The sequence below is a fragment of the Micropterus salmoides genome, unplaced genomic scaffold (assembly GCF_014851395.1).
Source record: "Micropterus salmoides isolate LMB-PRFRI ecotype aquatic unplaced genomic scaffold, ASM1485139v1 Ms_hic_scaffold_1, whole genome shotgun sequence".
Taxonomy (NCBI): Eukaryota; Metazoa; Chordata; class Actinopteri; order Centrarchiformes; family Centrarchidae; genus Micropterus; species Micropterus salmoides.
The window spans coordinates 58,350,934-58,374,720 of NW_024040040.1; the positions used below are offsets into that span (position 1 = coordinate 58,350,934).

The window sequence follows — 23,787 nt, forward strand, 5'->3', positions numbered from 1 at the left end:
CACATTCCCAAATACAGTGAAGAAAAGTTCCTACCTCTGTTTTACACTTCCAACACATTATCATTCATCAGTTGGTGAATCGTATCTATGTATGATCATATATTGTGTGAACTTCCCTCTTGCCTCACTTGGATACTTTCCACAGTCTGCTAGTATACCCATCCATTTCTCCTGTGTAAAGTTTATTCTCAGGTCTCTCTGCCATAGAGGACTCACCACTTACTGAATAGTTTGTTAGTTTATAAAATTGTGAAGCCGTGCAGAGTTCGTGTAGCGCATTCAGATAGTCCAAAATATCGTTTCCTGAACAATTACCAATTTGATATTTTACACAGTCCCTAATTTGTATGTATCTCCAAAAATGTTGTTGGCCTTCGAGTTAAAATAGATATGTTTAAAATGACTGAGATCTATCAGAGTATTTATTTATTATTGCTGTGAAAGCACCATAATCTGGCCACGGGCCAGATATTATTGATGGCGTGCAGTTTTGGCGAGGGTCCATAATCACAGAGAGAATGAATGTATTTCCCTTGTCAATGTTTGTATAAACTTTATTTAATGTGTGGTTTATAATGGACTGTGGTGCAGAAACAGTGACAGTGTTTCACACTCTTGGCTTACATTTTACAGCTTACATTTTGTCAGTGTCCAAGTCACAATAACATATGGTTTTACTGAATAATTAAGCAAATATAATTTCTTATGCACAACCTTACCCATGCCCAGTTACCACCCCCACTCCCCCACCCTCTTTAACAAAGGAAACCTCAGTCTTGAACTCACCAAATACAGACAGTTTATAAAGTGTCCAACCAGAGAGGGGAACATTTTGGATCACCGCTACACCACAGTAAGCAGCGCCTATCATACCGTCCTGCGAGCCCCACTGGGACACTCACCTGTGGTGAGGACGTCTAAGCAGTGCTAAGCTGTAAAGGCGTGTTTGGACTGTACTGACTGGGATGTTTTCAGGACTGCTACCAACAATGTCGATGAGTATACAGAGGCCGTGACGTCCTAATAGGGCTGGGCCTATAATGATGATTATCGCAATATAATTTTCCATAACAGTATAAAAATGTTCAGCATATCATCAAGAAATATTTGATTTAATTCATTAGAATCACAAATGAATTAGCACTTTTTATATTGAGATGTTTATTTTATTGAGGGAAAGGGACGCAAATAGATTTACTAATTAGATTTTTTTTTTATTTTTTTTTATTCTAGCACAGATATGTAAAGGGATCCACTTTTTGGCATCAAGTGTTTGTCAAATTCTTACCATAAAGAAAAGTTGAACCACACAACCATCTGGCCCTTCAACTTTCATTCAGGGGCAAAAATTTGCCTTTGCACTTGAAAGAAATAATGATTTGACATTTATCGTGATAATTTTCGATATTGATGGATATTAAATGTTTTTATCATTTTTGGCTATATCGCCCAGCCCTACGTCCTACATCAGCTTCTGTGAGGACAGCTGTATGCCAACATGAACCAGGGTGAGTTATAACAATGACAAGCCCTGGTTTACAGCCAAACTCAGACGGCTGAGGTTGGAAAAGGAGGAGGCGTTTAGGAGTGGCGACCAGGCCAGGTTTAAGGAATACAGATGATCACAAATGTCAATCGATTCTTTAGAGGTTAATTGATAACGTAATGTTGACGGAATGCAAGAGGCGGGAAGTGCAGCTCCGGAAAGGTCTGTGGTGTGCACACAAAGGAGATGCGTGGTTCTCTGTGTTTGTACAGACAGCCGCAATCTGGGCCCCATGCTGAATGTGGCTACCTCTCTTTACCTCTCCCGTCTCTTTTGAAGAGAGAAGCGCGCTCCCAGAACAAGTTAAAATTACAGATGAAGTCCATATTGTGAGTTCTGCCAGGTTCTCAGGATTGAAGTCTGAATGTCCAGGAGTTTATCTGCTATGTCTGGGACTGTAACAGATGGGAGACGGCAGCCAGACTGTTTTTGTTTGTTTTTTTTTAAACCTTTTATTAACAATACAATATTAAAAGGGGCTATATGTAAGTTTTTGATTTTAATAAATCCAGTTGTCATTGCCTTATTGTCAATGGGCTCAAAACTCACTTAGAAATGGAGCACACACCTGTTTTCTCCGTTGCGTGCATCAACCACTATTCAACCACTGCTTTTAATGTGAGGACACCGGGTCGGATTCAGCCCTGTGCGCGCTCCCGAGCCTCTCTCTCTCTACAGCGACAACACGGTCGCTAACGACATGCAGTCTACTAACACCATAAAACAACCGGCTCCCAGCAAAACACAGGCTCCATGTAAGAATCCAAAACAACAATAAGGTTAATGTGCTGAAGCCCATCAGACCCAACATGATTAAGTAATAAGAACAAAGTGAGCATTAGTAAAGCTGGAGAAACACAGAGAAAGTCACGTTAGCTCACCGGCTAACACCGAGCAGTTGCTAATGTTATCCGATCACTTTCCACATTACTTCACCAACTAACGCGACCATATTACTTTCCTGTGTACCACAGATATTATGTCGAAGTGTCAAAGCCTGCAAGAAATGATGTAACGGTAAAAAGTAAATGTGGAACGATTTGTTGACTATCCTATAGTGATGCAGCCTGGAGCAGCCAGCTAACGCTACATTAACTCGGACCTGCCGCTGTTTGCTTCGTAAAGTTCTATTTAGATTTATTGCCTTTTATCAATACTCAGGGTACACAGCTTCTCCACTTCTCAGTCGCTGTAACTAACATGACCCACATAATATAGGTGCTGGTCATATAACTAGAATATCATCAAAAAGTTGATTTATTTCAGTAATTCCATTCAAAAAGTGAAACTTGTATAATGTATACATTCATTCCACACAGACTGATATATTTCAAGTGTTCATTCCTTTTAATTTTGATGATTATAACTGACAACTAATGAAAACCCCCAAATCAGTATCTCAGAAAATTAGAATATTGTGAAAAGGTTCAATATTGAAGACACCTGGTGCCACACTCTAATCAGCTTATTAACTCAAAACACCTGCAAAGGCCTTTAAATGGTCTCTCAGTCTAGTTCTGTAGGCTACACAATCATGGGGAAGACTGCTGACTTGACAGCTGTCCAAAAGATGACCATTGACACCTTGCACAAGGAGGGCAAGACAGAAAGTCATTGCTAAAGAGGCTGGCTGTTCACAGAGCTCTGTGTCCAAGCACATTAATAGAGAGGCGAAGGGAAGGAAAAGATGTGGTAGAAAAAAGTGTACAAGAAATAGGGATAACCGCACCCTGGAGAGGATTGTGAAACAAAACCCATTCAAAAATGTGGGGGAGATTCACAAAGAGTGGACTGCAGCTGGAGTCAGTGCTTCAAGAACCACCACGCACAGACGTATGCAAGACATGGGTTTCAGCTATTGCATTCCTTGTGTCAAGCCACTCTTGAACAAGACACAGCGTCAGAAGCGTCTCGCCTGGGCTAAAGACAAAAAGGACTGGACTGCTGCTGAGTGGTCCAAAGTTATGTTCTCTGATGAAAGGAAATTTTGCATTTCCTTTGGAAATCAAGGTCCCAGAGTCTGGAGGAAGAGAGGAGAGGCACAGAAGCCACGTCAGTGATGGTTTGGGTGGCATGTCATCTGCTGGTGTTGGTCCACTGTGTTTTCTGAGGTCCAAGGTCAATGCAGCCGTCTACCAGGAAGTTTTAGAGCACTTCATGCTTCGTGCTGCTGACCAACTTTATGGAGATGTAGATTTCATTTTCCAACAGGACTTGGCACCTGCACACAGTGCCAAAGCTACCAGTACCTGGTTTAAGGACCATGATATCCCTGTTCTTAATTGGCCAGCAAACTGGCCTGACCTTAACCCTATAGAAAATCTATGGGGTATTGTGAAGAGGAAGATGCGATACGCCAGACCCAACAATGCAGAAGAGCTGAAGGCCACTATCAGAGCAACCTGGGCTCTCATAACACCTGAGCAGTGCCACAGACTGATCGACTCCATGCCACGCCGCATTGGTGCAGTAATTCAGGCAAAAGGAGCCCCATGTTCATACTTTTCAGTTGGCCAACATTTCTAAAAATCCTTTTTTTGTATTGGTCTTAAGTAATATTCTAATTTTCAGAGATACTGAATTTGGGATTTTCATTAGTTGTCAGTTTTAATCATCACAATTAAATGAAATAAACATTTGAAATATCAGTCTGTGTGTACTAAATGAATGATATCCAAGTTTCACTCTTTGAATGGAATTACTGAAATAAATCAACTTTTTGATGATATTCTAATTATATGACCAGCACCTGTACAACCGAGAGGAAGAGCCATCCACTGACACTACAGTAAATTTACTTACTGCGGTCTTATTATTATAAAGTGTGACACAATCTCGTTATAATATTCAGTCCAGCTCACTAACAGTTTTGTTATTGCTGAGGCTCCGGTGAAAGATACAGAGATGGTAAAAATAGTTAGTGAAAGCAGCAGGCGAGCTAATGATGTAGCACGTCGGCTAAATGCAGTAAATGTACCATGATCATGTAACATGGATTAGTTCAACCTGCAGCTGATTAAATTATTACTGTAACGTTGCAGTGTGAGTGAGTTTCCAGCATGTTGTGTGAAGCTGTCTCCCTGTCTCTCTATAGCCGCTGTCACTGAATAAAGTAACGTTACAGAGCCAGTGTTGATCTGCCTCTGTGACGGGAATGTTGAAGTAACAGAGCTTGAACATGTCTGTGTGAAAAGCCACAGCATGCATGCAGGTGTTTCTGTGTTTATTACAGGATTTCTGTATGAAAGTGGTTGTTTCGGATTATGCTCGCTCATGAATGAACGAGCACATGCCTGGTTGCAGTCTTAAAACCGCACCGCTAGTGGCCGCTGGAAACTCCATAATGCCCCTTTTAAATGGATACGCTACAATACAAATAACAATACAGCATTACCAAAACGACTTAAATTAAAGTCTAAATTTCTCATTTTATTCTTGTTTCCACAAGCTAAACATTAAAGGGCTACAGGACAACTCTGTAAATGTCCTTGAGTTGCCCAGCCAGAGCCCAGACTTGAACCCAAATAAACATGTCTCTGGAGAGATCTGAAAATGTCTGTGCACTGATGCTCCCCATCCAACCTGATGGAGCTTGAGAGGTCCTGCTAAGAAGAATAGAAGAAAGTGCCCAAAAATAGGTGTGCCATGCTTGTAGCATCATGCTCATGAAGTCTTTAGGCTAATTGGTACCAAAGGTGCTTCAACAAAGTATTGAGCAAACACGGTGAATACTTATGTACATGTACCTTTTTTTTTTTTCATAAATTTGCAAAGATTTCAAACAACTTTGATCTTGTCATTTTGGGGTATTGTTTATAAAATATTGAGGAAAATAATGAATTTCATCCATTTTGGAATAAGGCTGTAACATAACAAAATGTGGAAAAAGTGAAGTGCTGTGAATACCTTCCAGATGTACTGTATATAAATGTTAAAGTGACTGACTGTCAGTGTGGAAATTGTTTTTAATTTGAAGATAAGATGAACATGTTAATTGCACCCACAAAACAAAATGTAGGATAGAACAAACACACTGGAGACTTTACTCCTCTTAGGGCCTTACTAGTGAAGGAATGAAAAATGTAAAGTTTTTACAAGAAGAAAGCCACGGACTGTCAAACATTTTTCAGTTATGGACACATTCTGTAGAAGTAAACATACTCTATGGTAAGGACTTTGAAGCTGTGTCTATAGTGATAATGTGGATTTAGCTAGAATGAAATCTCTTCTGTGTCTTGTGTGCAGATGATGTGGAGTGTTATGATCCTGCTGGCGGCTTGCGTCACTGTGGGTGAGTATTTCATTCTCATTTCTCGTACACCATCCTCACGTGCTGTCGTTCAAAGTGTGATCTTTTCTGTTAAGCAGTTGTGTTCTAGACAGAAGCAACAAGTTCATTACTGTATATGAAAAGTGACAGATTACTTGACAGCAGGGCTGAAAATTATAATTACAATCATAATGCTCACTGTCCGCATCGACTTGACGTGTAGTTATATTTTTGAGGAGGTGCACGTCAGGCTACGCCGTAAGTGATGGCGTAGGGTAGGGGGCTAAGAAGAGGCTACGCTGTCGATTTGACGCAGAAGTATAAATTGCACTTTATACGCATACAGGCATACCTGTTTATTTATGGTTGCGACAGGAGAAGAAAGGGGAAGAAAGGGACAAGAAAGCACAGAACTACAGGAGAAGTAAAAAGTCGAGTCAGTAACATGTACTAATGAGATGATACAGATAGAGAGAGGGGAAGAGAGAAGCTTAGGTCATCATGGGAAATCCCCTGGCAGTCTAGGCCTATAGCAGCATAACTAAGGGATGGTTCAGGACTAACCTGAGCCAGCCCTAACTAAAAGCTTTATCAAAGAGGAAAGTCTTAAGCCTAATCTTAAATGTGGAGATGGTGTCTGCACAATATTTACTGCTGGTGATTTGTACATGCAAGTCTGCATACAGGATGCAGTTCACTATTTGCTTCTCAAATAAATTGCCCATCATGATGGGAATAATAAAGTATGTAGCTATAGATTTCATTAACGGCCATAATTCAATCTAAATGAATGTATCAAACTGGATTATTTTAATATTGTCCTTAACTTACATGCTGATGTAAGCTGCTGTCCAGCATCCAGTACAGACAGGAAGGTGTTTATTTTATTTATTTCATAATGATCATTAAGTTAGAAAATAATTTGTGTTTGAATTTCTCATCATTAATAGATATTTAATTTTCTTTCTTGTTGTTATGGTAAAAAGAGCAAGAGTAAGAAATCTCCAGACTCCCTGGAATGATGCTCACTGGCATGTCATTAACACTGTGTTGCTCACCTTCTACAGTTATGGGCAGACTGGGGTGCTGCTGACTCATCTGTTGTTAGTCTGCTAAAAGGAGCAGGGACAAGGATTTAATATGAATTTCTTGCTAAACATTTCCCTGCACTGATTAAATGTTGATGAAATGTAGGCTAACACTAGTCTGTAGCTAGCTAGCTACCTGCCCACCTTTCTTGGTGAAAAACTGGGTTACAGAGTGACATCCTTTCCTTTTGTCTTTCCTCTCTCTCTTTCTTCTCTTTACTTTTTTGAAAACCAGATTTTGGTTGGTTTACATCTACTGACTGCAACTAAACGCGTCACTGATGAGTGTGCTAATGCAGGACCAAACCATTTCATGCAGATACAGAGGGGTGGTCAATATGGAGGTTTACTTCTTTGTCAATGGGGATTTTTAACTTCTACTGCCAAAATCAAGTAAAAACAAAGAGATAATTCATTTTATTATTATACTTGAAATATATTTATACTCAATGATTTTGGTTTATATAATGTATAATATAATTTGATATTCAGAATTTTTTGGGTCCCCTGTCAGTCAGGGGCCCTTGGAATTGTCCTAACTTTACCCCCCTATATGGCACCCATGAACTATAATGTTTAACATACTTATCTGCAAGCTGCTTGTCTATAATTTAGTTATAGTTGTTGTGTCAGAAATGATTAAGCCAGAGGGGACATGTAAATAAACGTGAGCTGAACAAGTATCTAACACGGCTTCCTGCCAAACAAAGTTATTTTGCTCAGACAACAGGAAACAACCAGCTGAAAAACGGCAGTAAACAGCAGAGAGCGGGGCGGGGCGGCTGTGGCTCAGGAGGTAGAGCGGGTTGGCCGTTAATCGGAAGGTTGGCGGTTCAATGCCTGGCTCCCCCTGGTTGCGTGTCGAAGTGTCCTTGGGCAAGATACTGAACCCGGAATTGTGTACGAATGAGTGTGAATGTTAGTTTCCGTTTGAGCACTTAGGCTCAGTGTATGAATGTGTGTGACTGGTGAATGCAGATGTAGTGTAAAAGCGCTTTGAGTGGTCGAAAAGACTAGAAAGGCGCTATACAAGTACGGAGCATTTACATTTACAAATGTTCAAAACACAATATCACAATATCACAGACCAACAGAGTATAAACAGTTAAGGTAACCTGGCCCAGTACCCTGTGGCAGGTGCTGTCTGTGGAACTCATTATCTATGCCTACACAACCGTAGGAAAAACAATAAGGTTACTTCAATGGACTGTTCATTCGCAGCTAAATCCAGGCAAGCGTCAAAGTGGTCAATAACCAAGTTGTAGAATTTGCCACTGGCTTTTAGGTCTTCCACAACAACAGAGTCAATTTAAGTTTGGCGCTACCAGCTTGCCACTCTGTACGGATATAGTTTTCCTCATTGAATGTCCAAACCCCTTTTTTCTCTCCAGGCCAGCTCCAGTCAGATTTAATCTTAAATTGCTGCTGTAGTGCTAGTTTAGTAAAACTATTTATAATAACTAAAAACTCCAAATCTCCACCCTACAGAACTGCACCAGCTAAAGTTGCTAACACCTCCCGTTATGTCATCTGAAAGACGTTGGTCGCATGCTGTGATTTGATTGGCGTGAAGCCAGACAGCAGCTGGCACACATCCAGCGCATAGCATTTAGAGGGGCGCTGTTTCACTTACTGTAAAATAGTGAGAAATGTGGAAGAGATGACAGCAACAGCTTATAAGATTCATTGAACCCCCCCCCCCCCCCCGATGAAAAGGCAGCCTGCGACCACAAGGACCGTGAGGAGATGGTCGGAAGGAGCCTATGAGACCCTTCAGGGATGTTTTGAGGTAACAGACTGGGATGCACTCTGTGAGCCACAGAGAAGACAGGGATGGGCTACATTATCTTCTGTGTGGACTTCACTGTCCCAACAAAGACTGTTCAGTGTTACTCAGACAACAAATCATGGGTAACAAAGGACATCAAGGACATCCTGAATGCTAATAGGAGGGCTTTCAGTGACCATAATAGGGAGGAGGTGAAGGCCATTCAGGGGGACCTGAAGGTGAAGATCAGGGAGGCTAAGGAGAAGTACAGAAGGAAGCTGGAGCGTGAACTCCAGCAGAACATCACTGGCTTTCAGACCAACTGGCAGCAGAGGAGTTGAAAGCAGCTTGGACAGGGCCAACGAACTTAATCTGTAACAGATTTGACTCAATGGCCAAACTTTGATCTTGTCATTTTGGGGTATTGTTTATAAAATATTGAGGAAAATAATGAATTTCATCCTGCCCATCCCACCACTAACTCAGCTGCTGTCTGCCCTCTAATGCCACTTTAAGACCAACGGCGAAGTTTCGCCTCGCAACGCTTTCCTCGTGTGAGTACATTCGCTGCAGGTGTTCAAACACAACGCAAGAAGGCGATTTTAACGCGATAACGTGAATAAACACAACTCGCCATTACCACAGCTGTATCAGAATAGAGAAGAGCTTTATTGCCAAGTAGTGTTTTACACATACGAGGAATTTGCTGTGGTGATAAGGTGCTACACGTAGACAAACATACAGTCAACATAAATAAGTAGAAATATATAAATATGGAATGGAAGAAAAACGTTGCAGATATATACATGTGCATTATTCTGGGTCTGTACCGTGCAGAAGTAACGCAACGGAAGAGAATAATGTGTACATATAAATATAAACTGACAACATAAAAATATACAACAAAGATCAACAATCAGCAACAAATATGTGCGACGTGCCAGGTCTGTGCCCGACACGATATGAAACAGTATTTACATGTGGGAGAGTCAGTAGGGGGGAGAGTCAGTAGGGGTTAATGAGGCTAGCTGCAGACGCGAAGAAACTGTTTTTGTGGCGAGAGGTTTTGGTCCTGATGGACCGCAGCCTCCTTCCAGAGGGGAGAGTCTGAAACAGTTTGTGTCCGGGGTGGGAGGGGTCAGCTGCAATCTTTCCTGCTCGCCTCAGAGTCCTGGAGGCGTACAGGTCCAAAAGAGAAGGAAGATTGCAACCAATCACCTTCTCTGCAGAGCAAATGATGCGCTGCAGCCTGCCCTTGTCCCTGGCAGTGGCAGCAGCGTACCAGATGGTGATGGAGGAGGTGAGGATGGACTCAATGATGGCGATGTAGAAGTGCACCATCATTGTCTTTGGCAGGCTGAACTTCTTCAGCTGCTGCAGGAAGTACATCTTCTGCTGGGCCTTCTTGGTGAGGGAGGTGATGTTCAGCTCCCACTTGAGGTCCTGGGAGATGATGGTGCCCAGGAAGCGGAAGGAGTCCACAGTGGTGACCACCTGTTGAACGGATTCATCCCCACCTTAGATGAGCCCAGTGAGTGTGGTATCATCCGCAAACTTCAGGAGCTTGACAAACTGGTGACTGGAGGTGCAGCTGTTGGTGTACAGGGAGAAGAGAAGGGGGGAAAGAACGCAACCTTGAGGGGATCCGGTGCTGATGGTCCTGGAATCAGAGACATGTTTTCCCAGCTTCACGTGCTGCTTCCTGTCCGTCAGGAAGTATGTGATCCACCTGCAGGTGGAGTCAGGCACGTTCAGCTGAGAGAGCTTGTCCTGCAGCAGGGCCGGGATGATGGTGCAGCAGCAGAGCTGAAATCGACAAACAGGATCCTGGCGTAGGTTCCTGGGGAGTCAAGGTACCGGAGGATGTAGTGAAGGGCCATGTCTACTGCATCAGCGAAGAGGTGGTGGACTGAGGCTGAAGCTGCGTGGAGGAGTCACGGGGGATGGTGTCCGATTGACTCTCAAAGTGGCAGTAGAACTCGTTCAGCTCATTTGCCAGGCGAGAATAGTTTCTGGAGTGGAGGACTTTGGGTTTATATTTTGTGATCTGTCTGAACCCCCTCCAGACAGAAGTGACAGAAGTTTGCAGAGAACTGGTTCTTTAGTCTCTTGAGTACAGTTGTTTAGCTTCTCGCCCCTCCTTGCTAAACTTGTCCTCACAGAAGCTGATGTAGGACGTCACAGCCTCTGTAAACTCATCCAGATTGTTGGTAGCATTCTTGAAATGCTACAAGTTTACAGAGCTTTAGTTTTTGCCTGTAAGCGGGAATCAGATAGACCATCAGAGTGATCAGAGTGTCCCAGTGGAGCACGCGTGACGGCATGATAGGCACTGCTAACTGGTGTAGCAGTGATCCAAAGTGTTCCCCTCTCTGGTCGGACACGCGAACGACAGCGAGCGAGCCCTTCACCAAAATGTCCAATAATTCCACTGATGGAGCAAGAAAAGTGGGAATTAAATCTGTTGGAGTTGTTCCGCTGATGTTCATGAGCTCCTCCCTGGTGAAAGAGCACCGGGAGTCACAGCCGAAAACTGAATTAACACACCAAAACAAAACAAAGCGCGCCTAACACCGAGGCAGCTATACTCAGCGCCATCTTGGTATGAACCCAAAGTAAACATTTTGCTGTGATTAAATAGCAATAAACGGATCAAACTGATGCCGAAATAACTACAATATGATGCAGATTTGTTAAACATATGAATTCATGCTTTGTCAGGTCTGTCAGCAAGACAGCAGGACATCAACTTCAAAAATGTTTGTTTTTCTGAATGGAGTTTGATCAGGGCTATGCTATGCTAATTTGGTCCCAGTAATGTACAACGATAGCTGGAATAAAGTTACATGGTTGGATAAATACAACATATACACAGTTCATTTCAAGTAATTTATTTTAGCTTATGGGATTTACCCAAGGTCATTCAAATGTTTGTATGTTTTATTCACCTGTTCTCATCCTCAAGCAGGGATCTGGGCCGAAGGGGCAAACAGGAAGTGGAGTGTGGAGTCATTTATAGGGGGAAGACCTGGAATGGTCCAAGTGTGAGCCTGTACACAGGGGTGTTACGGGAGTACCTTAAAGTTGCTGTTTTGAGAAGCTTTTGTTTAGCCTGTAACATTTCATTTCTGGTTTTATAGTTGATGTGTTGATGTAGCCAGAGATGTGTTTGATTGTTGAGATAACATACTGGTGTTTAATTGATTGTCAATTAACTTTGGTTTGTCTTGTAGGAGGGGCTTCTGGTATAAAGGAAGGAGGCAGAGGCTCCCCTGGGGAGAACAGCTTGGCGTGGACAGCTTGGCTGGAGCCCAATAGTCAGGGCTGATATAGGTTTTGTTTTTGTGTTGTGTAATCTCAGTTTTTAATGATAATTTGAATAGTATATACTTAGTTTCCTCATTGTTTGTTTTTTGTTAATTTTTGATATATTTTTACAATACTTCACTTGCACAACTGCACTTTCCACGTATCTGGTGTAAAAATAAATTGAAGCACCAGGTGAAGAACTCTATGTCCATGTCTCCTCCTTCCACCATGGGGCTAAACCTTACACACATGTTTTCTGAACTCACCACGTAGTTCAACCTCCTCGCTTTCTTTTCTCCCAGCAATGTCCAGTTTTGTCCGGGTTTTATATAAATATGAAGTAGTGCCAAACAACGCTAACAACACTGGAACCGGATGTGCACGGAATGTAGCTGCTGAGAAGCTCGAGTGAAGATAAATGTTGTAATCATAAAAACTAAAGTAAAAAGCTAATTTCATAAAAGCAGTTTACTCCGAGGTCCTCCCTCGAGCAAACGGCGTAGTTGTCAGAGGAAAATCCAGTCCGACCACGGGGGTTTATTTGTCCAAAACCTGGAGCGCTGCTCCCTGCTCCTCTAGCCCAAGTTTAGCAACTCTCAGCCGGCCTGCAGATCGCCCGCTCTGCCTGGCCCTCTCCACACAATGCTCTGAAGCTGTCTGTGACAAAAACACAATCTCAACATTGATAGGCTATCACGACTTCGCGACACCGGCACCGCCCCCTTCGCGACAGGAAATCACAGCTCTGTGTCTTTGCATTGACTTTGTATGTAAACTCACCGCCCCGAACGCTCGCTTCGCTTTTGGTCTGAAAGCACCATACCACCAACCCCACTACTCCCCCCTCCTCCTCCTCACTGTCCCTCACCCTCCTGGGAGAACCCTACCCCCTACTCCTCCGGCTCTCAGGTTAACAGCTCTCTCCAGCCTGACGACTCCTCCTCTCCCCACCTGTAACCTCTATGTGCCTCACTGCTGACCAGGCAAGAAGACAGCTGAGGAGGCTCAACCCTGTGCTCCCCAGCTATGTGTAGTCCTTGACCTTGTCTTCAACCTGAGCCTGAGTCTCCAAAGAGTTCCTTTGATGTGGAAGACATCTTGCCTCGTTCCTGTTCCAAAGATGCCACATCCCAGTGACTCCATGGACCACAGACCTGTGGCACTGATCTCCCACATTATGAAGACCCTGCAGCCCATATTCAGACCTCATCAATAATATTAATGAGCCTGTTCCAGAAGCAGCCATGCACGCCCAAGCCATGACATTACCTCCACCATGCTTCACAGATGAGCTTGGATGCTTCGGAGCATAAGCTTATTTTTCCCCTATTCATAGTTTTCGCGTGACGTCACACTCCAAGGAAAATGCTCCCTTTGAGAGCAAAAAAGACGTTATTCTCAGCTGCCTGCCAACCAATAAGCAATGATACACTGTTACTTTGAGTTTGTTACTTTTTGCGTTGCCAAAATGCTGGATAGTTGTGCTTTCAGATTTACTAATCAAGGAGGAGACAAGCCTGGGCTGTGTTAGGTGAGGGATTCCCCACAAGGTAAACCTAAACATACCGCTGTTGAGTGGCGGCAGGGACCTGGCGGTTTTTAACGGTAGAAATGCGGCAGCAGATGCTGTAACGTTATATGGACATCCCAAACACTTTGCAGTTTGTGTTCATCTCTTTCTTTTTCTTAAGTTGAAGGTGATCCAAATAAAATTTGATTGCTTTTGCGGTGTCTCTGTGGGGGAGTCGCGGTCGTTAGTGTGTTGTTTGCCCTCCAGGTCACTGCGCATGTCACATGACTGAAAACTATAAAATGTCTTTAAAATGACATTAGTAGCAGACATTCCGCCTCATTTTGCTTCTCCCTCTGTATTTGTCTTAGAGTCCTATGCAGTCCATGACCTCCATGAGCGTTTGGCCCATGGTCGCCAGTTGAAGATCTTCCTGTCCAAGAGTGCAGAGAAGCTTGAGTTCACTCCATCTGATAATCCCAGCAATACCTTTCTGTACTGGGAGAAAGGCACATTCAGGTCAGAAACTCTCTGGGACAGCAAAAATTCTGGTTGTGGACAGGATAGACAAGGAGAGAAGCTGTGAGTTTTTCCCAGAGTTGTTGCACTCAATGTATTTCCATATGGCTGTTGTTCTGTCTTCTACAGAATGACAAAAGGCAGGATATCTGGCACAGGCAGTGACCGACGCTGGTACATCGACAAGGTAGCCAAGTCTCTTGTTTCAAGTCAACATTTTTAGAGCTCAGTTTACAGTGAGGCCAGATAATCTAGATATTCACTGTGTATTTATGTGGTCTGTTTGTCTTGTCAGGTGACTTATGAGGACCAGGGAACATACATCCAGAGAGACTTCTGGAATAACGAGATCTCCACTGTCAAAGTGGCTGTCACACGTGAGTGACGGTTGGATTAGCCATGGTTTATTTAGCAAGAACCATGTGAGGTCCCTGTTGAAACTGAAGGGACAATGTATTTATTATTTCTTTCTTTCTTTTCTGGAAAAAAAAAAAAACCTCACCAAAATTTGCACATAATTCAGGTGGGGCGAACTAGAGCCATCTACAGAGCAACCCCTGGGCGAAGTTTCACCTACTTTTTGATTTGGTTTTTTTTGGATTTAATGGGCATTTTTGCGATTTACACACTTTGTACTTTACTTTTGTACGATTTAAAAGTTGTTGTAACTTCATTATACATGCTCACATCTGCACCAAACAGTCCGACATGCCAATATTCAGTTATCGTCGTAGTGCCAAGTACTATGTAGTGCCACAAAGGGGGCACAGGAAGTGATGATTGAAAGCGCGTGGCAAATTCACAGCCGTACCAGCAGAGCTCCAGAATCTGCAACACGGCCGCCTCACAAAACTCGATGCGCTATAGGTGCGAGGCCCCGCCCAATGCTGCTTGCAGCTTTAATAATAATTACATATATAATAATATGTATGTATGTATGTATGTGTATATATGTATATGTATATAGTGTATGTATATATGTATATAAAACACAAAGTTCATTTCACTCTCACAAACAACTTTATCTCATTATATCAACACAAGACAGTAATATTGATAATGGTAATATTCTTAGACCTACTTCTCTTTTCCTCTGTCTAACACCAGGTGAGGGGAGCAGCAAACACAATATTCACACAGAAATACAGACAGTAAAAGTAGTAGTGGTACAAAAAATTAGTATTATTATAATAATTGAAGCAGTGGGTGTCGAGCAGGAACATGGGGGCAGCAAGAAGCAAAAGGAGAGGGATGAGAAAGCACAAAACTACGTGGGTAGGGAAGCAGTCGAGTTAGTAACATGCATTAATAGTTACTTTTTGCTTTGTTTCTTTATCTGCTCTGTAAAGCGACTTTGAGTTCGTGAAAAGTGCTATACAAATTCAATTTATTATTATTATTAATGGGATAAGAATGCATACAGATGGAGAAAGAGAATACACTAATTATATGGTGTGTGTGTGTGTGTGTGTAGCACACAACATTCGTTGAACTACGAATTTAATTTCATAATGCTGCCTTGTGCTGTATAATGACTACCTTGTACCTTGAGTATTTCGTGGCCACGAGGTAGTATCTCGTTCCCATGTTTTGATTAGAATTTTAGTTTTTCATTCAGTGATCCTTGGGGGATGCTCTATAGATACCAGATAGATGTGTTACAGTTAAAAGAACAAAAGAAGTTCAAGCAGTTTGATAGGAAAAACCCCTACGAATTATCTTTAACTACTGTTTATGCAGTATTTTGTGGGAAGTCTGTGCATCATATGATAATGACCGTAAAATTTTTAAAATAGGTGTCGGATTCCCTGTCTGCCCTCTCCCATATAACATGCTGCAGACATTGTTAGAATACAAAGAATTAACTATTAAAAGGGACACACACCATGATGAAAGATGATGGAGAATCCCGATGATAGAGAAGTTAGAACTACATTATTAAAATAGTCTTAGGCTGTAGCTTAGGAGCTTAGTCTGTCTACATCATCATTTACTAATATCACGCTTTCTTCAGATGTTTTTGTCTTTAACTTTTAACTAAACGTTGGCAGGGTCTCTGTTAATTCCCCATGTTCTCCACCTCCTCCCCTGCCCACCATTTATGGTACAGGTCACACATACGCTCTCCTCGCAGTTAAGGGCTGACTCACAAAATTTTCCTATAGCTGATAATACTGATAAAACTGTTTTGTCTTTTAATAGCTTACTGCTAATGTGCATTGTTTCTCGACATTGTTTGCACTATGAGGATGATGTAGGGATTCTCAGTATTAAACAGTATTTTAGATTCTAAATGAAGAGAAAATAAACAACCACGATATGATAAGAAATAAATAGCTATACTTTTGTGCACACCATCTGCTCATTTAAGTCAGTAAAACTTCGACCTGTGAAATTTAGGGAGGCAGGCTACTACAGACAAGTTAGTAGCCTATTCAAACATTTTGAAATAAAACACACACCAGAAAAGACAAAATAATGTTAGAATGTGCTACATAGCATAATTTGTTTGACCCATCTTTGGTGATGCTCCATGGAACCACCAGAAAGCAGTAAAAATAGCCTAAGAAGTTGTGTCGGATTTAATAAAAACATCCAGTTTGTGAAACCTCAGCCTCATTCCGATGTACAAAAGCTTACTAGACTAACCATTTTGTCTAGCTACTGTACATGTGTGAAATTTTAAATAGTTAAGAATCATATTTACTATATTGATATCTAAAATTATTTTTGAATATTTTGTGCTATGACAGTTGACAGGTTGCGGTAATGTCCTACTCGCTCACCTCCTGCTGCAGTAAGAACACAAGATACAACAAAGATTTGAATGACTTGTTTTTAGTCTTGATTTACCCCCACAAATTAGATCCATGATAACCGAGAAAGACAAGACCCTACTTCCTGATATGCAGTTTCCTGCCTAACAGCTGAGACAGTGCCCCCAACGTCATGTCCTACTCACTGTTCCCCTACACAGATTCAAGTAGTGAATAAATACTAAATAAAAGCCAGTTGCACTGTTGTTATGAGAGCTTGACAGTCCGGGGAGCAGGTGTGCCACAGGACCGTGGGAATTGATATTGTGGTTTGGGTCTCAGTTTCAGAACCGTTATAGCCCTACTAAAATCAAATTATTTAAATAGCATTTGTATAGGAGTGATTCTGTCCTGAGTTTTTTGACCACTATAAGGGGTTTCTTGTGTAACTTCATATGATGACTTGACTTTCTTTCTCCGTTTCCTCCTCACTATTCCAGCCAGATATAACTATGTCAAGTGTGTAGCAGGAGAGAGTCTCTACATCTCACTGGAGGGCATTGACCTGGCTGATGCTGTCCTCTCCTTCTCAGGGGAGGCTGCCAACGTTACACTGGTGAGCTGGATAGATGGATGAATAGATGATGGATGGAAGAATGGTTTGGATAAAAATCAGCAGAGGGATAGAGGGATTCAGTATTTGGGAATGGCTTATTAAAGGCACAGAAGTAGGAGGTTACATTTTTCCCAATACCTGTGTTTTCATCTTTCAGTATTTTTGTACTTGAATATCACAAATGTTAGTATTTATGTATTTGTACATATCTAGAATAGCTGAGTGGGATGGGGATTTTTTCTTTGCTGCAAAAAGTGGAATTAATGTGTCAGACCAAAATGGAAATGCATTTGTAAAATAATGATGCTTAGTCATCTGTTGTGGGTGTCAAAGTTGAGGTGACCACAAGGAATGATAATTCCCCAAACACGAATTACTTCTCAAAGGTTTTGCAGTTGGACGCCTGATGGATGCAATTTTGTTTTTTAAAAGCTTGTGAGAAATTCCCTGTGATTCAGATGGAAATGCAGCTTGTGGTCCTAACTGATGCTCTGACAGCAGTTTGTGTCCCTCAGGTGCGTGATGGTGCTCGGGTATCCCAGGACCTTCCGGATTACTGGAACCGGATTCAGACCCACTCCTTGAACATTGAGATCAGGAATGTCAACTACAGTGATGAGGGACATTACACCCTGAGAGACCGCAGAGACAGGGTAGCGTCTGTTACCAGAATGGACCTGACAGGTGGGTCCCCATATAACCCACCCACACACTTAACCCACGAGACGAGATGAGATTCAAGATTGTATTATATTATTATATTTACACTATTTTTAAAGAGGTGGTATTGTGCTTTTTGGCTTTCCCCCTCTCCTTTATTGACTTATATCTGTTTTTGGTGCATGTAACAAGTCCACCCAAAGGGAGTTCTCATCTCCTACAGAAAGCTCTGATCTGAACTGCTCGAACAGCTTGTTTTTAGGCCAGCCATTTCCCTTCCTTCCCTGTGACGTCACAATGAAAACGCGTCATAAACTTGCCAAGCGGCTAGCTGGGTCAGGCACGCCCTCAAACCAACCAATCAGATGCCAGCAAACAGCAACCAGGAAGAGGGTGGTTCCAGGTCCAGGGGAACCAATCCTCAACAGGTGCTTGCAGCGGGGATTTGCATACAGTTCAGAGAACTCCAAAACACAACTACTCTAAGGCAGCCAGCGGCGGCCGTAACACTCCCCCCCCCCCTTAAATTACAAGCCCCCGTGGGTTGGCAATAAAGCTGCTAAACACTTAGCTAATCTCTACAGTCTCGACAAAGCATCAGCTAGCACATTTTCAGACCCCTTCTTATGTCGGATGTCGAGGTTGAAGTCCTGAACCACCAGTGCCCATCGCATGAGTCGCTGGTTGTGGTTAAACATGCGAGACAGAAAAACAAGGGGATTATGATCAGTGAACACAACAACAGGCAGAGGAGTAGACCCAACATAGACCTCAAAGTGCTGTAGTGCTAACAACAGAGCAAGGGCTTCCTTTTCAATGGTGGAATAATTTATCTGGTGTCGGTTGAACTTGCGGGAAAAGTAAGCAACAGGATGGTCAATATCATCCTCCCCTTCCTGTAACAGGACAGCACCAGCGCCCACTGCACTGGCGTCTACCTCAAGCTTGAAGGGAGCGGTAAAGTCAGGGGCAGCGAGCACAAAGAGTGTGACATAACAAGGTCTTTACACTATCAAATGCTACCTGGCATTCTGGGGTCCATACGTAATCCACCTTGGTGCTGAGTAAACTTGTGATTGGGGAGGCGATACTGGAGAAGTTGCGGCAGTACCTCCTATAGTATCCAGCCATCCCCAGAAACTGGTGCAGGGCTTTACGGGTCGTGGGAAGAGGGCAGTCCCTGATGGCAACAACCTTGGCCTCAACAGGGCGCACTTGTCCCTGCACAACCTGCTGTCCAAGATAGGTGACAGTGGCTTTTCCAAATTCGCATTTGGCCAAATTTAGAGTCAGGTTAGCGCAGGCCAGGTGGTCAAAAACCTGCTCTAATACGCACATGTGCTTCTCCCAGGTGTCTGCATAAACGATTAAGTCATCATGGTACGCATTGCAGTTTGGCAAACCAGATAATACAATGTTAACTAACCTCTGGAATGTTGCAGGCGCGTTACACATTCCAAACGCCAACACATTGTATTGACAGAAATGATCGGGAGTGACGAATGCGGAGATTTCTCTGGCACGGTCCGTTAAAGATACCTGCCAATAACCTTTCAGCAAGTCTAACTTGCTAACAAATTTTGCGGTGCCCAGGTTATCAATACAATCCTCCATGCGCTGGAGCGGGTATGAGTCTTTGACAGTAACCGCATTTACTTTGCGGAAATCTGTGTTGAACCGAGGGGAGCCATCGGATTTAGCTTCTAGTAAGCACGGAGAACTCCACGGACTGGAACTAGTGGAAGCTAGCCCATTTTGCAAGAGGTTCTCTACCTCCTGTTTCATCAAGTGACGTTTAGTTTGATTGGCACGGTAAGCATGTTGTTTTATAGGGCGCGCATCTTTTACCTCTGTCATGTTGTAAAACAGACGTGAAGGTTGGAATATCACCAAATAGACAATGGTACCGGCCGATGAGGCCTTCAAGATCATGTTGCTGTTCAGTAGTTAAATGCTGCAAATGACATGGCAGGTGTGCAAGCATTTCTGAATTTGGGAGGCGGACAGGCGGATGTAAAGAGACGCGCATTTGTGGATCATCTCCGTGGAGAGTGCCCACAGGCTCTGTCACAATGATGGCAGCGGTTTTGGCTTCTGATGGGTTTGCTGCCGAGGGCCCATCAGGGCTAACCTTGTCCTCGCAGGACTGGTAGCCTTTTAACAGGTTTATGTGACAGACTCTAGTTTTGCGCCTTCTGTCCGGGGTACAGAGTACATAATCAGTGTCACTAAGACGCTCCTTAATGACATACGGACCGGAGAATTTAGCTGTGAAGACTGAGCTGGTGGTGGGCAGTAGCACCAAAACTTTATCTCCCACCTCAAACCTGCGGGATGTGGCAGCACGATCATAATAGCGCTTCATAGCTGATTGAGAATCACGGAGGGTGGCTCTAGCGAGGGTGTTGACTCGTTGCAGACACTCCTGGAACTGAGTAACGTAGTCTAACGCATGCTTTTTGGGCAAAGACTCACATGACAGGAACTGGTCATGCTGCGACTTAAGTGGCCCACGGGGTGTGTGGCCAAAAACAAGCTGTGCAGGACTAAAGCCAATAGACTCCTGCATAGCATCACGAGCCGCAAATAGGACAAAGGGAACTCCCTCGTCCCACTGTTTCTCTGTCTCCACACAGTATTTTCTGAGCATCGACTTTAGCGTCTGATGCCAGCGTTCTAAAGCTCCTTGCGACTGGGGGTGATACGCCGAGGACACAATGTGATGCACACTCAAACTCTTGAGTACCTGTCTGAAGAGACCAGACTTAAAATTAGAGCCCTGGTCGGTCTGGATCACCCGCAGCAATCCAAAAGTAGAGAAGAACTTTAGTAAAACTTTTATTATGGCAGTAGCGGTTATCGACCGGAGCGGAATAGCCTCTGGGTAACGAGTGGCGGCGCACATAATAGTCAATAAATACTGATTACCACTTTTAGTTCGAGGTAGAGGGCCAACACAGTCAATAATCACCCGCTCAAAGGGCTCTGCTATCACAGGAATGGGATTTAAAGGCGCGGGGGGACAGTCTGATTAGGTTTCCCGACAACCTGACACACATGGCACGCACGGCAGTGTTTAGCAACATCAGACTTTAGACCTGGCCAATAGAAATGACGGAGGATGGCTTGGTATGTTTTGGTTATGCCCAAATGTCCTGCCCACTTACTCTCATGAGCCACTGACAACACCTGTTGGCGGCACCCGGCAGGAACAACTATCTGATAAACAGAGTCACAGTCAGAATCACCAGTTACGAAGGAAGACCATTTACGTAACAGCATCTCACCATCCATAACATAGGCTACTTTCTCACCCCTTGCTTTGTCATTACTCACCACCTTGGAAAAGCACCCTTTTAGGGTCGGGTCTGCTTTCTGCATCTGGCTCAAGCGCGCTCGGTTGACTGGAAATGCCGCTTCTCCAGCGTACGGCAGTTCCGGGCCAGCCGGGGGCCTTTGATTAGCAGACTCGTCCTGGGTTGGTAATACGGAGCTCTCAACCTCTTTCTCGCTTTCTGTGTCACATGAAAAAAGTGACAGGAACAAACTGTCACGCAATGATGCTTCATAGTCATCGGGGCTAATGTCATGGGAGCGTGCGCAAGTTACAGCGCATGCAGGAAACATTCGGGGGGGTCTGATCTGAGGTCTGGATCCCATCACACTGATGGCGATCCAGAACTTCTAATGTGGGAGTTACCTTACCTCCCACAATATCGTTCCCCATCAGGAGCATGATACCGGGGATCGGCAGTTCAGCACAAACTGCTACTGGGAAGAAACCAGTAGCCAGGGAGACTGAATATGGACGCGGTGCACTGGCGTGGCACGTAACCCATCTCAACTCTCCTAAGGACAGAACTGTAGTGACAGGCAGAGCTATCAGAGAAAGGCAAAACTGAAGAAAGGATTACAGATTGCGAACATGCAGTATCTCTCAAAGCACATATTGGGCGTTTATCAGCTGACTCTCCAGTCAGTGACACAAAGACATCAAACATGAATGGCTTAAAACAGTCATCAATTTTCTGGTCAGACAAGTAAGTGTTCACACCACGATCTGCTTTAATCAGTCCTACCACTTTTGGTTGGACAGAGCGTGAGGACTGCTCTCTGCGTTTTAGTGTCAAGCAATTTGCAATGACATGGCCAACTTGGTGACAGTAATAGCACTCCCGTTCCTCTTTAAGCCCACGTGGTTTTGATGGTCTAGGAGGAGAAGGGAGATGCGAAACAGCAGAGACTTGAGGAAAAACAGACTTATGAGTTAACACATACTCATCTGCCAGTACAGCAGCAGCAGAAAGTGTGCTCACTTTCTGTTCATTCAAGTATACAACAATACGCTCAGATAAACAGTTCTTGAAATCCTCTAGCAGGATCAGTTCTCTCAAGGCATTGACGTCATTTACCTTACATATTGTGCACCATTTATCAAATAGAGTTCCCTTCTCACGGGCAAACTCAACATAGGTCTGAGTAGAGGTTTTCTTGTGATCTCGAAATTTCTGTCGGTTATTGGTTGTGAATTATATTTAAAATAAACATGGCAATGTAACTTCACAGACTGTTCAAGTGCGGAGTTGTTTTGTAAACGTTGGCTAACACAGCTTAAGTTATAGCTATAATGCTAATGTTACACCCGATGTGAAAGCTACTGAGCAAACGTTCAAATTGTTTGGCCAGTTTTTATGTAAAATTTAGTTGAAATATGGTGATTTTTGTAGTGGTTTATGGTAGGTGTGGAACAATGATGTTCTGTGGTTGTGGACTTGAGTAACTTATACCATCTGCTCGGTTACGTTCGCAGTCTGAAGCGGCTTTGATTTGTATAAGTAAGATGAATCACTCTGTAGTCATGGTGTTTTTTGAAAATTTAAACCATGTAAACCTGTTCTGGTACAACCCCTAATTAAGATTTTGAACCTGAAAATGAGCATAATACCGCCTCTTTAAGAAATCTTTAGTGCTGAATTATAAGAAAAGTTTAACCATTGGTTGTTGGTTCGAACCCCGGTTGTCCCGGCCTTTCTGTGTGGAGCTTGCATGCTCTCCCCGTGTCTGCGTGGGTTCTCTCCGGTTGCTCCGGCTTCCTCCCACCGTCCAAAGACATGCGGACTAGGTTAATTGGTGACTCTAAATTGTCCTTAGTTGTGAGTGTGAGTGGTTGTTTCTCTATATGTGGCCCTGCGATGGACTGGCGACCGCCTTTCGCCCGATGTCAGCTGGGATTGGCTCCAGCCCCCCTGTACGCAGGATAAGCAGTTGATCCGATGGATGGATGGTGACATTTCAAAGTCTATAGCCTAACTATAGCAGTCATATTGTAATGCTCTCAGATACTGTATATTTCTCCTGTAGATCAGCTTAATATCCCTGCTGAGTCATGATTTAGTCTTCCCTCCTCTTTTGTGTCTTTGTTTCAGGAAGTAACCTCTTTAAACGTGATTGTGGCAGCTTTTGACCTTAAAGATAGTATTTAGTTTAAATTCAGTTATAAACTCCTGGACTTTATTAGCTCCTGTGTTTCAGCAGATTTTCTGCTTATGGTCAAAATTTCCTGCACATTCTGAATCTCTCCCTATCTGTGTTCTCTGACATGTCCAGAGAAAAGTCATAATATTACCAGACTAACGTCATCATTTAATGAGAAGTCTACCTTCCCTGTACTCTGCTGTGCATTACGTTTTTGATCCTCTGGTAGTAATGTTATGCCGTTCAGATGGTTTGAACACGCAGTTTGGG

General features: G+C 43.3%; 1 protein-coding gene across 1 annotated transcript in view; it reads left to right on the plus strand.

Moving 5' to 3' along the window:
• The window catches only part of wu:fc21g02, a 56,591-nt gene that overhangs the window by 14,790 nt on the left and 18,014 nt on the right, over window positions 1–23,787 (plus strand). The window contains exons 2-7 of the mRNA XM_038733380.1: window positions 5,792–5,837; window positions 13,863–14,010; window positions 14,140–14,197; window positions 14,306–14,387; window positions 17,267–17,382; window positions 17,898–18,066. Coding sequence (XP_038589308.1) covers window positions 5,792–5,837; window positions 13,863–14,010; window positions 14,140–14,197; window positions 14,306–14,387; window positions 17,267–17,382; window positions 17,898–18,066 — 619 coding nt within the window. The remainder of the gene's footprint in view (window positions 1–5,791; window positions 5,838–13,862; window positions 14,011–14,139; window positions 14,198–14,305; window positions 14,388–17,266; window positions 17,383–17,897; window positions 18,067–23,787) is intronic.